We start from the raw sequence: 14571 nt of genomic DNA on the forward strand, positions 1-14571 counted from the left end.
CCACCCCCTTGCTACTGCTGGGGACCCACTGTGCCCCCCTCGTGCCACTGCCAGCTAGGGGCAGTGACCTCCTGTGCCATCCCCAGGCTGGGGAAACCACTGTGCCCCCCTATTTCCACTACCAGCTCAGAACAGAGACCTTCCTCTCATCACCTCTGGGCTAGGGACCCCCCGTGCCACCCCCAGGCTGGGGTCACTGTGCCACCCCACTGTTAATGCTCCAGACACCCCGGCTGGGTCACCTCTGCAACCAGGGGCCAAGCCCCAGCAGTGCTGAGCCCCAGAGCCCCCAGGACAGGGTGGGGGCACTCACTGGAGACCAGCCCCCCTAAACAACCGGCTGGAACCAGCACAGGGACAATACCAGTGTCCCCACTCACCCCACGGGGACAGCTGCCAGGGCCCCGCTGTGCTGAATCCCGCCGTAAAAGGAGGGCTCAGCCGCCCCGCGTGGCCCTAATCCAGGGAAAGGAGCACATTTCTCCCTGCATCACAGAGCCGGGAGCCCCCACTGCCAGCCTCTCATCTTGGGGGGCCATACACGCCATCCCCACAGCCAGCAGGGTCACAGCCAGAGCAGGGAGGGAGGTGATGCCAGGGAGAAGCGAGTGCTGCTTCCCCAAGGGCCACCACCCACACACCCGGGAAGCAGAGGCATGGTCCCAAACACCTCCATTTCCCAGGGAAAACACCTCCATTCCCTGGGGAAATCAGGGTGCCAGTACCGAGGGTATCACAGTCCCTGCCTCGCACAGAGCACCAGGGCTGTGGCAGAGGGCAGGGGAAGGTGATTCCCCCCCCTTGGGTAGGAGAAACAGGCCATTAAAAACCAGAGCACTTGTTTGAGTGCTGCTATTTTGGGCCATCGCAGGGGAGGGAGGTGCCATGTGGTCCCCACGGTGGTGGGGAGCATCCTTGGGGTCGGGAACACCGGGATGGGGATCCCGCAGGAGCTGCCCTAGCAGGGAAGGAGGGAGGTGAGGTTGGAGCTGTGCTGGGAGCAGGGGAGCCCCTAAAGGGAGCCCCCCTCCATGCAGCAGCGGGGGCCAAGGGGGGGGTTGGGAGCAGGAGCTGGCAGAGCTCCCAGCACTGGCTGAGCCATGGGATGCTGCCTGCTGGAATCATGCTGGGCAGGGGAAACGTCCCTGTGCAACAGGCATGTGCCCACAGCCCCGGCATGAGGAGCAGGATCCAGCCTCTAGAACCATCCTGACACGACAGGCATGTGCCCACAACCCCACGATGGGGGTGTGAAGGATCCAGATGATCCCAGTGGAGGGGGAAGGAGGAGGGGGGTTGCAGAGGGAATCTAGGGCAGGAGGAGGAGGGGGGAGCCGGGGAGGGAAGCTGGCTCAGCCCGGACAGTCCGGCTGCTGCCGAGGCCGCAGGGTGGGAGCCTGGGGAATGCAAGCCTCATTGAGAGCAAGCACTGGCAGCGGGGGATGTGGCCCCTGCCAAGAAGGAGAGGCCCTGGGGTGGCAAGGAGCTGTGCCCACGGCCCCGTGACGGAACAGGAGCAGCCGGCACAGGCTGGACAATTTGTCCCCACCCAGAGCACCAGGAGCTTCCTGAATCCACGCACCAGGAAGGGTAAACGCCAACAAAACTTTATTCAATAAACAATTATAACATTAGGAACAGAAAGGTTTCAGGCTAGGGGTCTTGGGGCAGTGGCTCAGCAGCTTCCTTGCTGTCTGGCTTCAGGCCCAGGTACCGCAGCAGGCTGTGGAACTCCTGGCAGACCACCGCCACCTCAGGGACGGCTGACAGGACCTGGGGACAGCAGAAGCATTAGTGAGTGTTTGGGATGGGAGATGGTTTTACTGCAGTCACAATAAGGGTGAGCAATGAACCATAAACCTCACCTCTTTCATCTTCTCCTTCATCTCCTCCTGGGTCCTCAGCTCTTTCATGTGCTCTTTCTGGACATCACGGAGCATCGCTTCCTGCAGTGGGAGATGCCTGTCAGGAGCCTGCTCCAAACCTGGGCAGGGATGAGCCCAAAAGGGAGAGGGGAGCCCTGCCCATGTCAGGGGGGTTGGAACTAAATGATCTTTAAAAGGTCCCTTCCAACACAAACCATTCTGATTCTATGACTGGCACCAAGGCAGCCCCTTGGGGCTCTCCATACCTGTGCCAGGCACTTGTCATAGAGCAGCCGTTTCTCATCCCGTTTTTCCAGGAGCAGCAGCCGTAGTTTATCCACCTGCAAAAGGAGTGAGCACTGCTGAGATCACTGTGGGGAAAGAGCCCTGGGATAGGGGGGTGTTGCAGGGAGCAAGGTTTGGAGAGCTCTTCTTGTCCAGGGCGGGGTTGGTGACACGAGGAGTCCTCAGCAGCCCCCTGGCCTCACCTCCTGCCGTAGCCAGACCCGGTCCTGGACGTGGGCAGTGTCCACCTTGGGCTCCTTGTCCCGCATCTCCTCCCACAGCACCTTGGCCTCTGTCTCTGCACGCTGGAGCGAGCGCTTCAGCTGGGAGACCTCTTCCTTCAGCATCTGTGGGGGGAGAGGAGTTGCTGAGAGGGGTCCTGGGACCAGCAGCCCCCCCAGCGTGCAGCCCAGCTGTGTCCTCATCACACACCGTGACTTCCCCACTCTTGTCGATGAGTTTCAACATCTTCTCTTCCTGCTGTTTCACCACGTCCTGCAGCTCCTTCTCACTCTGCAAGGGAGGAAGAAGCAGTGTCAGGCAGTGCCCGGCCCTGGACACCCCCAGCAGCCTGTGGGGAAGAGGGTTTTCTCGTGTTCAAGAAGGTCAGACGAGCCAGGAGCACCCATGGGGCATCACCAGATTTCTCCGTGTCCTAGATCAGCGCCCGTCCCAGTTCGGCTCCGCCCTGGGGTGAGCGCTGGCCCACTTCTGGCACAGCTCACCTCGATCTTGGTCCTCAGTGCCTTGTTCAGCTTGGCAATGGTGGCAGCCTGGACATCCATCTTCTCCTGGTTCTCCTCTGTCACCGTCTCCAGACGGAGCTGCAAGTTGGAACTGGGAGAGGACAGTGGTGGTGAGCGGCTGGGGATCACAGCGGAGCACAGCACCAGGTACCAAACCTCTTTCTGGGCATCCCATCAGCCCCATGGTGTGAGAAGACAACTGTCCAAACCCAGCCAGCTGGAAAAAGCCCATCTAGCCATGGCACGAGAGGTCTAATCCAGAGCTGGGGCAAGAGGCAGACACAGGCAGGCTGCCTGCAGGAGAAGCCACGCCCAGGAGAGTGATGCCCCTGTCTGGCCTTTGATGTGAGCCCCTGCTGAACTCACATCTCCATCTGCAGTGCCTTGAACTCGCTCTGCTCCAGCTCTTGGATGCGGAAGCTCAGCATGGCAAGGTTGGAGACCACAGCTTTCAGCTCTTTCACGCTCTCCAGCAGACTCTCCTCAGGATCTGGAGGCAGGGAAGAACCTCGTGAGTGGCACAGAGGGACATCAGCCACAGGGGACACAGAGGAAGGCATCCCTGCTCATCACTCTGTGCAGCAGCACTGCAGTTTTGCAGCAGGGTCCAGGGCACAGTGACAGCCCCAATACCTTCTGGCTTTGGTGTGGATGTGAGTTTGTCCTTGGTAACAGCACTCCCACCTCTGGTGGCTTCATTGGCATCTGCGAGAGGAGAGAACAGAGGCTGTGCCCAGCCCTGCACATTCCCCAGCACGGGAGGGAGCCATCCCCATCCTCATGCCCCAAAGCCCAGGCAGGGGGTGCCAGCTCACCTTTCCCTGACATGGCTTTCAGGACGCTGCCCACAAAGGAGCTGCCGGTGCAGTGTGGGGTGCGGTGTGCTGGCGTGCGGAAGGCAGGAGTCCAGGCACGCCGGGGTGTCTGCCAGCCTGTGGCCCGCCCTGCCGGGGTCCAGGCTTTGCTTCTCGATGGGGCATCATCGTTATCCTTCAGAGGGGAAGGAGAGCACAGCACCAGAGTGCAGCTTGTGACTGCCCCAGCAAGCACAGGGGTCTGGAAGCTACGCCATGGAGAGGCACGGGTGTGTGACTGCCCTTTGTCCCCAGCACAAGGCTCCTACCTGCTCTTCTAGAGCAGCCTTGAGGCAGTCAGCAAGCTCCTGCAGCCGCGTGTGGCACTCTGCAATGTCCTTGGAGCACCAGGAAACTTTGCTCCTCTTCATCTGCACATTGAGGAGCTCGGCCTTGGTGCTCTCTACCTCCTTGCTCAGGGCAGCTTGCTCTTCCCTATGGGATGGCATCAGCCTCAGCAGGAGCAGCATATTCCCCCTCCTTGATGTGGGATGGGGACATTTCCCATGCCAGCCTCTCACCATGAACCAGCAATGGTGCAAATCCTACAGATTTGGGAAGCTTACCCCAAGATGGGGTCTCTGCTGGGCTTCTCCAAGTGTCTCCCACCCACCTGGACAACCACACTTGGCTGGGGCAGAAATGACCATAGCCATGGTCGCCTCTGTCTCCCCCCCAGCCCCCAGGAAGGGCTTGATTTCCTAAAAATAGAGGGGTTCAAGTGGAGGTGGTGAGTGGGGCAGTACCGCAGGCGTTGGTGGGAATCCATCAGCTTCTCGTGCTGCAGGGTACGCTCCTGCAGAGTGGCCTGTGTGGAGTTCAGCCTGGCCTCCACCTCCAGCAGCTGCATGCGGGACATGTTGTTCTCCTGATCAAGGAACTGCAAGAGAGTGGAGGGACATGGCCATGAGCAGCCAAAGGGAGACCCAGGGGGGCCCATTGGGACCCCCAGCACAGACCCTCCCCTGCCTCAGTGTGCTGTTTCCAATCAAGGGCAGCTTTATCCCAGCAGATAACTCCTGGAAACCAGCAGTTTACTAGGGACATAGGACAGGCTGAGAGATGGCTCCATGCCTGCAGGGGAAAATTATCTCCAAGAGCTGCCCAGCCCCCTCCTGGGGAATCACCCGTTGGGCAGGATGAAAAGCTGTGCTACGTGCGGGATGTCAACCCGCCCTCGAGGGCTCATCCCCCCTCTGCAGGAGGGCTAATCCCGCTCCTGGCCGGTTGCCAGCATTCTGGAGAGGCCATCATGGGGGCCAGCAGCACTTAACAGTGCGGGCAGGGTCAGGCAGCTCCTACCTCCCGCCACTCCGTGGCCTCCAGCAGCTCCTGGCACAGCTCATCACACCTCCCCTTCAGGGTCTTGTTCTCCTGTGCCAGCCTATGGGGAGGGGATGGAGTCAGGGGGTGCTGCATTTTGGGGGCAAGGGGTGAGAAGGGGCTCAGGACCCAGGGCTCAAACCCACTCGTCCATCTTCTCTTGCTGCTTCTTGTTATCCTGCTGCAGTGCATCCCGCTCCTGCTCCACACTGGCATGATTTGTCATCGCGGAGCTCAGGTCTGCAAGGGACAGAGCCGTCAGTGCAGAAGGACAGGGGCAGTGGGGATGGGGCAGCTACCAACCCCCATGTTACCCACCCCTACCTGTTGCAAGGCGTGAGTTGGCCACCGTCAGCTGCTCCAGCTGAGCCTCCGCGTTCTGCAGGGCCATCGAGGTCTCCTGCAGCTGGTGGGACACCTGTGGGGGCACAGTGCTTGTTTTAGGCTGTTCTTCCCCATGGGGTGCCCCAAATCACCCTGTGCCTTGGACATCACTCAGCACCAGGCACCTCCCTACCTCCTCCTTGGCTTGAAGAGCTTCGTCTGCTCGCTGCCTCTTGGCATCCCGCTCCTCCAGGCAGCTCTGCAGCTTGCTGGGCACACGCTCCAGCACGGCCTTGCACCGGGACATCAGGGCCCTCACCTGCTCCCGCTGGGAAGGGAGACAGCACCAGGCAGCTCAGCATGGCACTGCCCTGCTGTGTGACCAGGGACAGGTCTGCAGTTGGGCTGCTCATGGCACAGAGCACTGTCAGGGCAGCAAGAGGCTGAGCCCCCCCGGGACACCCCTCACCTCCACATTCATGGCTTTCCTTTCCTTCTGCAGATTTTCAAAGGTGACATCTCTGATTTTCCGGAAAGCCTGAGCCTCGGCAGACAGGGATTTCTGTGGGGTAGGAGAGATGAGTCAGAGGTGCCATGGTGGAGAAGCAACATTTAATGGCCACGTGGGAAGGCAAGTGACAGCCCTGAGGCCAAATTTGCAGTAGCTTCCCAGCAGCAGCACCAGGAAACCTCTGGTGCACCCAAGCCCATCCAAGCCCATCACAGAGCATCATCCAAGCTCAGGACCTGGGGATGCCCTTCCAGCCCCCGATCACCCAGGTAGGGGGCAGCTGGGGGTACCACCCCACTCAGTACCTGCAGGTCGACGGCCTCTGCCAGCAGGGTGCACAGCTCTCTCTGGGAGGCCAAGCTCTGGTCACGGGCACTGATCTGGGCACTGGCGTGGGCGCGGAAGGCCTCCAGGAAGCGATAGCCCTGCAAAGGAGAGGATGCTGTCCCAGGCATGCTGCTGCATGAGGGGCAACTCCCGGGAGCCATCTCTGCATGTTGTGCCAGCCTAGGATTCCTGCTCCCAGCGAGACACAGACCGCACCAAAAACCCATCCAGAGAGCTACATCTCCCCACGCAGCCACAGCACCCTTGGCCTTCCATAATGGGTTTTTCCCTTGGGATGCCAGGAGACCCTCACCCCCCAGAGAGGGGCAGAGACACAGGATGCCTTAGCCAAGGCATGAACACAGGAGAGACTGCTCCCAACAGCTCCCCCTTTACCTCCTCCTTGGCTCGTAGGGCCTCATCTGCTCGCTGCCTCATGACATCCCGCTCCTCCAGGCAGCTCTTCAGCTTGCTGGGCACTCTTTCCAGCACGGCCTTGCACCGGGACACCAGGGCCCTCACCTGCTCCCGCTACAGGAGGAGACAGCACTGTGAGACACTGGGGACAGCTGCCGTGGGTGCTGGCAGCGCCAGCATCTCCCAAAACCCAAGGGAAAGGGGAACCAGACTGACGCGTCAGGGCTCACCTCCTGTGTGAGGGCTCCCTTCTCATCCTGCAATCTCTGAAAGGCGGCATCCACGAGGCCCCGGAACAGGAGGCACTGGCTCCTCCAGCCGGTCTAGGGAAGGGACAAGGACACTGGAGTTCCAGCAGCACTCCTGTAGCTGGCGCAGACAGCGCCAGGCACATACGTGTGCCCTGCCCAGCTGAGGCCCAGCACACTCATTGCATGCAGCCAGTGAGACACACCACGTTCTTGGCAGCCAGCTCCAGCTCCTGCTGCAGATCCTGCTCTGCTCCCCGCTGCCGCTGCAGGGCTGCTGTTTTCTTCCACTGCTCAAGGTAGAGGTGGTGGTAAATCTCCTCCTCCTAAGGGCATTCAGCAGAGCAGAGAGGGCTTAGCACCAGCCCCACTCTACCCTGGGTCCAGCAAGAGCTGGTCAGCCATGACATCTTCCATCCTCCCTCTGCATGTGCCAGGGATGTTTCCCCCCACAAGGGTTCAAATCCAGCAAACTCAGCGGGTTGATCCGGGTGTGATAATGCAGCAACCGGCCATGTGATGCTGTGCTGCAGCAGCCCTGCTTTACTTCCACTCCACTGGTCTGAAGCCCAGCCGGGGTCACCGTCTCGCCAGCGGCACATGGGCACTGTCACGGCACCGAGGCTGCGGGGAACGGGGTGGCATCACCTCGGAGAGGACTCTTACCCCTTCAGGGCGGGTGATGTCCGTCTGTGTGATCGCGTCCCTCTGCTCAGCCGGCCCCACACCAGGCAGCAGCCGCTGGCTCCCCTGCAAGCCACGCAGCTGGAGCGCCAGGGCTTCGATGATGATGAGGGTGCTCTCCAGCCGCCCCTCCAGCTCTGCTCGTGGCAGGGTCTTCATCTCCTCTGGGGGACAGCTGGGGACAGAGAGAGTGCTTAGGGCAGGGACAGCCCACAGGTGCCACAGCCCCAGCCAGGGGGGTATGTCCTCATACTTACCGCCAGAGCAAGGAGTCTGTTTCCGTAGCACTGTCCTTAGCACAGAGCAGGCCTCCCCCAGATCTGTTTATGCTCCTTTCCCACAGGTCCTGGATGGTCACGAAGGTGCCAGCCACGACGCTGGCCACAGGGGTCGTGCTGGTGCCAGCCACGACGCTGGCCACAGGGGTCGTGCTGGTGCCAGCCACGACGCTGGCCACAGGGGTCGTGCTGGTGCCAGCCACGACGCTGGCCACAGGGGTCGTGCTGGTGCCAGCCACGACGCTGGCCACAGGGGTCGTGCTGGTGCCAGGCACCACGCTGGCCACAGGGGTCGTGCTGGTGCCAGGCACCACGCTGGCCACAGGGGTCGTGCTGGTGCCAGTGACCGCGGTGGACACAGGGGTCATGCTGGTGCCAGCATCCACGCTAGCCACTGGGGTCTTGCTGGTGCCCGTGACTGTGGTGGACACAGGGGTGACACTGCAGTTGGCATCTTGCCGTGGCATGTGGAGGGGCAGGCTGTGCTGCAGGGATTCCATCAGGGATGGGACATTGAGGGTCTTCTCCAGCCACTCCAGTGGTAACATCCAGGACACAGCACCTGGGGCCGACTCAGGAGAGGTGACAGGGGCGATGGTTGCCTCTGACCCAGCAGGCTCCAACACACTTGTCCCGATGGAAGCAAGTCCAGGTGGGCTCTGCTCTGGAGGGGCAGGGGCGGGGGACTCGGCTCCCTCAGGGGTGCCTTGGCAAGGCAGAGGACCAGCACTCTTATCTCCAGATGGGGACTCAGAGGCCACAGGGCTGCAGGAAAAGTCTGGGGGTGCCACTTGCCACCCATGGAAAGAAACATTCTGTGGGGTGGAGCTGGTGCCAGGAGGCCCTGGGGTGCAGGGTCCTATGATGGAGCTGCACAGGGGAGCTTTTATGGCACTGCCAGGGGACTTAGGAGTGCTGGCCACAGGACTGGAGTTGCACAGGGGAGCTGGCACAGCCTTTCCAGAGGACTCCAGGGTGCTGGGCACAGGGATGGAGTTGCACAGGGGATCTGGCAAAGCCTTTCCAGAGGACTCCAGGGTGCTGGGCACAGGGATGGAGTTGCACGGGGGAGCTGGCACAGTGTTTCCAGAGGGCTCTAGGGTGCTGGGGACTGGGATGGAGCTGCACATGGAGGCTGGCACAGTGATGCTGGAGGGCTCCGTGTTGCTGAGCCTCTGGACCAGGCTGCACAGAGGTGCTGGCACAGTGTTGTCAGGGTGCTTTGGGGTGCTGACCTTTGGAATAGGACTGCCAGGGGCCTCTGGGCTGGTGCCGCTGGTGGGCTCCAAGACACCAGGCATAAGGGCAGGATTGCTGGGGGCCTCAGAGGCACCAGGCTTAAGGGTGGGAGTCCTGGGGAACTCCGAGCTGTGGGGGCCCAGGGTAGAAGTCCTGGAGGGCTCCAAAGTGGTGCTGTTCTGGGGCCCTGGGGTGCAAGGCATTGAGGTGGTGCTGCTGGGGGGGAGCAGGGCAGCACTTCGCAGGGGTCCAGGAGTGCAAGGCACCTTGGTGACTCTGCTGCAGGGGCCCCAGGCACGGGACACTGGGGTGGCACAGTCATGGTCCTACAGGACATTTGGGGGGAAGGGGATGTCAGGGCAGCCGTTCCCCCCTGCACCCAGCAGCCGTTTCCCCAGCCTCCCCATTTCCCCCCACTCCACTGCCCTGTAAGGGTAGAAGACCCTTCCGAAAGATTTAACAAGACTAGAGTTTTCACTTAAGAAACCTTTCCTGCCTAGAAGAGGGATCTTTCCCCACAGGCAGTTTTAATGTTTTCTCCTCCTCCATTCCAGAGAAAAGGTCCCTAGTATGAGAAAAGATAAGTTCTACAGACATGTCTAAGGCCCCCACAGAGCAGGGGGCAGGCAGGGATGATAAAAGCCCTGAGAAAAACGGGGGGGGGAGTGCCTTTTCCCAGGGCCCGGTGTTTGAAACGCCGATAAGGTTAATGTTCTTTTAAGTCTAGCGTTCTCGACTTCGGCAATAATTTTTCCTACAATCCTTCCACTGCCTGGCATTTCGAGGGTACCTGCGCGTTATCTCACTTCATACGCCCGCGCAGTGTCCCCAGTTCCAGTGCACCCCAGCAGCCCTCCCCGTTACCCGTTCGTTACCCGCCGCACACCGACCTTGAGCCGCAGCCGGTGGAACAGCGGGGTCAGCCCGGTTCGGTCGGCGCTCGGTTGCAGCTGCAGCTCCTGCAGCGCGATGCGCGGGGGCCGCTTCTGCGCCTGGGCGGACATCGGGGGTCACCGGCAGCAGCACGGGCAGTGCCGCCGCCTCCACACGCACACACACACACAGAGATACCGGGAGCGCTCCGGGCCGCCCTGAAACCGCCACCGCCCCCTCGCCCCTCCCCGCCCCGCTGGATCATCCAAACCGCCCGCCAGCCCCGGCCCGCACTCACGGCGGGAGTCTTGGCGGCCTGCATGGCCCGGGAACGGTGCCGGCCCTGCTCACGCTCTCGGTCTCGCCCTCACTCTCGCTCTCGGGCCCGCTCTCGGTGTCGGTGTGTGCCCCGCCCGGGTGGTCTCGTGTGCCGGTTCTCGGCCCGGCCCCGCCGCCCGCGCGCCGCCGGTTTGAAAACCAGAGGTGCCTCTGATTGACTGCGCCGCGCGCGCGTCACCGCGGGGGCGGGGCCTGCGCGGAAGCCGCGCCCACTCCCGGGAAGCCCCGCCCCCCATCGCCCTGCGCGGCCCCAGGCGCGGACAGACGGACAGACGGAGGGGGGCACGGACCCAGCTCCTTCCCGACCCTGGGGCTCCCCCAGCGCCCGCCCCTGGGGAACCAGCCTTACACGCCCCCCTCCAGATCTGCCCCAACCCCGACCCGAGGGATCGGGGCTCCAGTCCCGCGACCCGCCGCGGTGGTCGCACTTTCCCCCCGGACGTCCCGCAGGAGTCAGGGCAGCACCTTCAGCAGTGCCCGCGGCTCTCGGGTTTATTGCTCCCGCGGGGAGAGGTACAGAGTTGAGGTACCCGGGGGTGAGGTTGGGGGTACCCAGGTAGCCCGTGGGGGACCCGGCCCAGCAGGGTCCGACCCGCTGCCGGGGTGGGGGGATGTCCCTGAGCGATGCCGAGGGTCCCAGCCATGGTGGCTCAGCCAGGCCAGGGCCGGTCCGGGGAGGCGGCGAGGTCGTAGTCAAAGTCGGCGAAGGTGGCGGGGTCGGGCGGGGACTGCTCGCGGGGTTGCGGGGCCACTGCCACCACCACCGGGTCCTTCTGCAGCAGGTCAGCGTCGAAGGCCACTCCACGGAAGAACGGGTGGCCCTGGAAGTGGTGGAGGTAGCGCAGGCGGTACAGGGGGTTGTGGCACAGCAACTGAGGAACAGAGGGAGGACAGTGAGTGGTGGGGGTCCCAGCATCCGAAGGGAGCCCCAAAATCAAGGCAGGAAGGTTACCTCGGCAAGCAGCCGGGCCAGCTCAGGGCTGAATGCAGGTGGGCTCTCATAGCTGCTCTGTTTGACACGTTCCAGCATGGCCACATGGTCCCCCGCCGGTGCCACAGGGAACTGAGGGGGCATGGAATGAATTCTGGCTCTCCCTGGGGTGTCCCTGATTCCCCCACCACACTGTGGTCCTCACCTCCCCGCTGGCCAGGGCGAAGAGCAGGACTCCCAGGGACCACCAGTCGGCTGCGTGGCTGTAGGGCCCCCCGCTCAGCACCTCTGGGGCTGTGGGGATGAGTGGGTAAGCACCTGGGGGGGCCGTGCCCCCCACCGTAGCCCCCCTCTGCCCCCTTACCCATGTACTGCAGGGTGCCACAGATTGTGTGGGCTCGCTCGCCCCACTGCAGGTACCGGGAGAGGCCAAAGTCTGTGAGCTTGAGGTGCCCTGCAGGGGCAGGAGAAGTTGTCCCCATGGAGAGGGTGTCCCCCTGGATGGGATGTCCCCAAGGCGGTGCCACCAGTCTCTTACCTCTCTCATCCAGGAGGATGTTCTCCATCTGAAATGAGAGAGGCACTGAGGTGGCTTCTCCATACCAGGGGTTCAGAAACCCCCCCACCCCATCCTCCAGCCCCCCAGCACTGCTGACACCCACCTTCACATCTCTGTGCATGATGCCCAGGTCGTGGAGGTACACTGGGGAGAAGACAGAGCCATCAGTGCCACATGACCCCTCCCAGCACGGTACCCATTGCCACCCCCAGTGCACCCGGCAGGCAGCTGCCCACGCTAGGGGATGGCTGACCCTACCTGCGGGACCCCATTGGTGGGGACAGTTGTGGCTGCCCCCGGCATGGCAGGTCACTCACCCAGCACCAGCACCAGTTCGGCAGCGAACAGGCGGACGGTGGCCTCGGCGAAGCAGCCGGCGGCGCGCCAGAGCGCGTGCAGGTCCCCAGTGCTGCAGTAGGTGCACACTGCCGGGACAGGGGACATGCCTTACCAACGGGCTGTACCATGGGGCCAGGCAGGCATAAGGGACACCGCGGTGGCATGGGCACAGGACTCCACAGAGGTAACTGTGGCCATGCACCCAGGTGACACGGGCACCATGGCCGTGCACCGAGGTGATGGAAGCGCTGGGGTTATAAGGGCAGCAAGGTGGCACAAGCACCAGGGCAATATGGACGCTAAGGTGACAAAGGCATGACTAAGGTAACATGGGAGCATGTGAGTACTGGGGCCGTGTCCCATGGTGACATGGGCTCCAGAGCCACATGGGCAGCACTGTGGCCACACAGGTACCAAAGTGACATGTTCCTTGGGGTCACACAGGCACTGGCAACATGCAAACTGCAGGGACTGAGGTGGCACAGCCACCAGGGCCACCGGGGCCATGGAGGCACTAGGGCTGGCGTGCTTTGTTCACGCCCACACCAGTCCCTGCGCTGCTGTGGCTTGTTTGGCTTGTTTCCATCCCTATCCCCCCATCCCTGTGCGTGTGGTGGGTGCGGGGTGGGAGATGGGAGCCGGCAGCCAAGCGCGGGGCAGCGGCTGCGCGGGGGGAGCGCGTGCGTGTGCGGGGACACGTGTGCGGGCGGCAGGGACACGTGCACGGGCAGGGGGGGCCGGGGCGAGCCCGCAGGCAGATGGTCACTCACTGATGAAGAGGTGGCGCTGGCCCTGCCAGCTGTCCCCCAACCCGTGGACAAACGGGTGCCTGACCTGTCTCTGGGGATACAAAGCAGAGAGGGTGAGCGGCCCCCGGGGTGGGGGGCCAAGGGGGGATCGGGGACTCCGCTTCTGCCACCTTCCATCCGCACCCCCCCCCAGCCTCCTCATGTCCCCATGGCCACCCTGAACCCCTCCACAGACTGAGGTCCCTCCTGGATCCCCCCTTAACCTGTATGCTGACTTCTTCCTTGCACTGCTTGAGGGTGTCACGGCGCAGCACCTCCACTTTGGGCACGACCTGGGGGGCGTGAGGGGCTGTCAGAGGGGGATGGGCAGCTGAGGGCACCCCATGGGCCCCGGGGGCAGCACCCACCTTCACAGCGCAGACCTTCTCCCTCCCACAGTCCAGCACTTTGAGGATGGTCCCGAAGGAGCCTTTGGCCACAAAGCCCAGGATCTGGGGGGGAGAGGGGGGAAGGAACGGGGTCTGAGCACTCCATGGAGATGGGCTTGGGGTGCTTAGGAAGGGGGTGGTGCGAGGGGGGAGGATGTGGGCACAGAGCACGGTGGGGACACATGGGGACCTGGAGGACCCAATAGGGACCCTAGCGGGATACATGGGGACCCAGCGTGGGGCACAGGGACACGGAGGACCGGGACAGTGGTGGATGTTGACAGAATGCACAGAACCCCGGTACTACACGCGGTATCCGGATGGGGTGCAGAGGAACCCCGGTGGAACACAGAGAGACTCGACACGGGGCACGAGGACGTGGCGAGGGTAGAAGGGGACCCGGCAGGACGGCCGGGGACGCCGCTAAGGATGCACAGGGACCCGTACAGCGTGCGGGGAGAGCTCGGTAAGGCGGTCGGCGGTGCCGGGATGGTGGCACGGAATACACGGACGGCGCAGGAGGATGCTCGGGGCGCTGGGGAACCCCGGTAGGACGTGCAGGAACCCCGATAGGACGAGCAGGAATCCCAGTACAGGGTGCGAGGGGACCCGTTAGGGCGCCCGGGGCTGCCGGGGAAGGATGCGGGATGCGCGGGCGCCCCAGGAGGACGTTCGGGGACCCCGTTCGGATGCACCGGGACCCCGTTCGGAGGGTGGGGGCCCCGGGACGGCACCTTGAGCTGCTGCTGGCGGGCGGAGGGGCGGACAGGGAACTCCGGCAGGAACAACGAGACGAGCTGCGGCAGCGGCCACCCGGGCAGAGGCGGCTCCTCGGCGGGGCCCCGCGGGGCCAGGGCGAGCCCCGGTACCGGTACCGGTACCGATACCGGCATCGACCCGGCGCGGCTCAGCAGCGCCCGCACCCACGACCCCACGGCGCGGCCCTGCGGAACCGGGGACAGCGTCACCCAGGGGATCCCGGGGCGGGGGATGCCCGGGGGGATCCCCCGGGATGATGCCGCCGCACGCACCTGGGGGGGCCGCGCCGGGGCCGGGCCGGGGCCGCTGCTCGTTGCTCCCATCGCGGCGCCGCCCGGCCGCGCCCCGGGCCCGGTCCCCGGTAATCGCCGCCTTACATAACCCCGCCGCCCCGCCCCGCCCCGCCCGCCGCGACCACCCCCCGCCCCGGGGCACGGCGGCGGTGCTGCCTCTTGCAGCGCGACACCCACCCGTGACCGATCCCCCAGCCTCC

The 14571-nt window shown here is 63.6% G+C and overlaps 2 protein-coding genes across 2 annotated transcripts; both read right to left on the reverse strand.

Annotated features, from left to right (window-relative positions):
- Positions 1-1591: 1591 nt before the first annotated feature.
- Positions 1592-10458, reverse strand: SPAG5 (sperm associated antigen 5). The gene is made up of 24 exons (XM_027726790.2): positions 10273-10458; positions 9992-10093; positions 7842-9427; positions 7567-7759; positions 7107-7226; positions 6883-6975; positions 6632-6766; positions 6214-6333; positions 5867-5959; positions 5591-5725; positions 5398-5491; positions 5220-5313; positions 5053-5134; positions 4497-4630; positions 4020-4185; positions 3712-3886; positions 3530-3601; positions 3263-3386; positions 2876-2987; positions 2583-2663; positions 2354-2497; positions 2132-2206; positions 1866-1946; positions 1592-1773 (listed from the first exon to the last, which is right to left on the reverse strand). The coding sequence occupies exons 1-24, from the start codon at positions 10294-10296 to the stop codon at positions 1654-1656; spliced, it is 4155 nt and encodes a 1384-aa protein (XP_027582591.2). The 5' UTR covers positions 10297-10458; the 3' UTR covers positions 1592-1653.
- A 314-nt stretch (positions 10459-10772) lies between these two features.
- RSKR (ribosomal protein S6 kinase related) lies at positions 10773-14401 on the reverse strand. The gene is made up of 12 exons (XM_027726779.2): positions 14351-14401; positions 14054-14263; positions 13299-13382; positions 13155-13223; positions 12913-12982; positions 12121-12228; positions 11907-11947; positions 11783-11810; positions 11609-11698; positions 11450-11538; positions 11266-11376; positions 10773-11185 (listed from the first exon to the last, which is right to left on the reverse strand). The coding sequence occupies exons 1-12, from the start codon at positions 14399-14401 to the stop codon at positions 10964-10966; spliced, it is 1173 nt and encodes a 390-aa protein (XP_027582580.1). The 3' UTR covers positions 10773-10963.
- Between the last annotated feature and the right edge of the window lie 170 nt (positions 14402-14571).

This window comes from Pipra filicauda, unplaced genomic scaffold (assembly GCF_003945595.2).
Source record: "Pipra filicauda isolate LSUMZ 115617 unplaced genomic scaffold, ASM394559v2 scaffold71_size5581439_pilon, whole genome shotgun sequence".
Lineage (NCBI taxonomy): Eukaryota > Metazoa > Chordata > Aves > Passeriformes > Pipridae > Pipra > Pipra filicauda.

What these genes read in the sequence shown, in the direction of transcription:
- SPAG5 (XM_027726790.2), bottom strand. Translation starts at nt 10,296, where the DNA reads ATGCAGGCCGCCAAGACTCCCGCC. An exon ending in AGGGAGCCCTCACACAGGAG is followed by an intron (nt 6,767 to 6,882) that starts GTGAGCCCTGAC and finishes CTCCTCCTGTAG; the next exon opens with CGGGAGCAGGTGAGGGCCCT. An exon ending in AGGCCACGGAGTGGCGGGAG is followed by an intron (nt 4,631 to 5,052) that starts GTAGGAGCTGCC and finishes ACTCTCTTGCAG; the next exon opens with TTCCTTGATCAGGAGAACAA.
- RSKR (XM_027726779.2), bottom strand. Translation starts at nt 14,401, where the DNA reads ATGGGAGCAACGAGCAGCGGCCCCGGCCCGGCCCCGGCGCGGCCCCCC. An exon ending in TCGCCCTGGCCAGCGGGGAG is followed by an intron (nt 11,377 to 11,449) that starts GTGAGGACCACA and finishes ATGCCCCCTCAG; the next exon opens with TTCCCTGTGGCACCGGCGGG. An exon ending in TGGCCCGGCTGCTTGCCGAG is followed by an intron (nt 11,186 to 11,265) that starts GTAACCTTCCTG and finishes TCTGTTCCTCAG; the next exon opens with TTGCTGTGCCACAACCCCCT.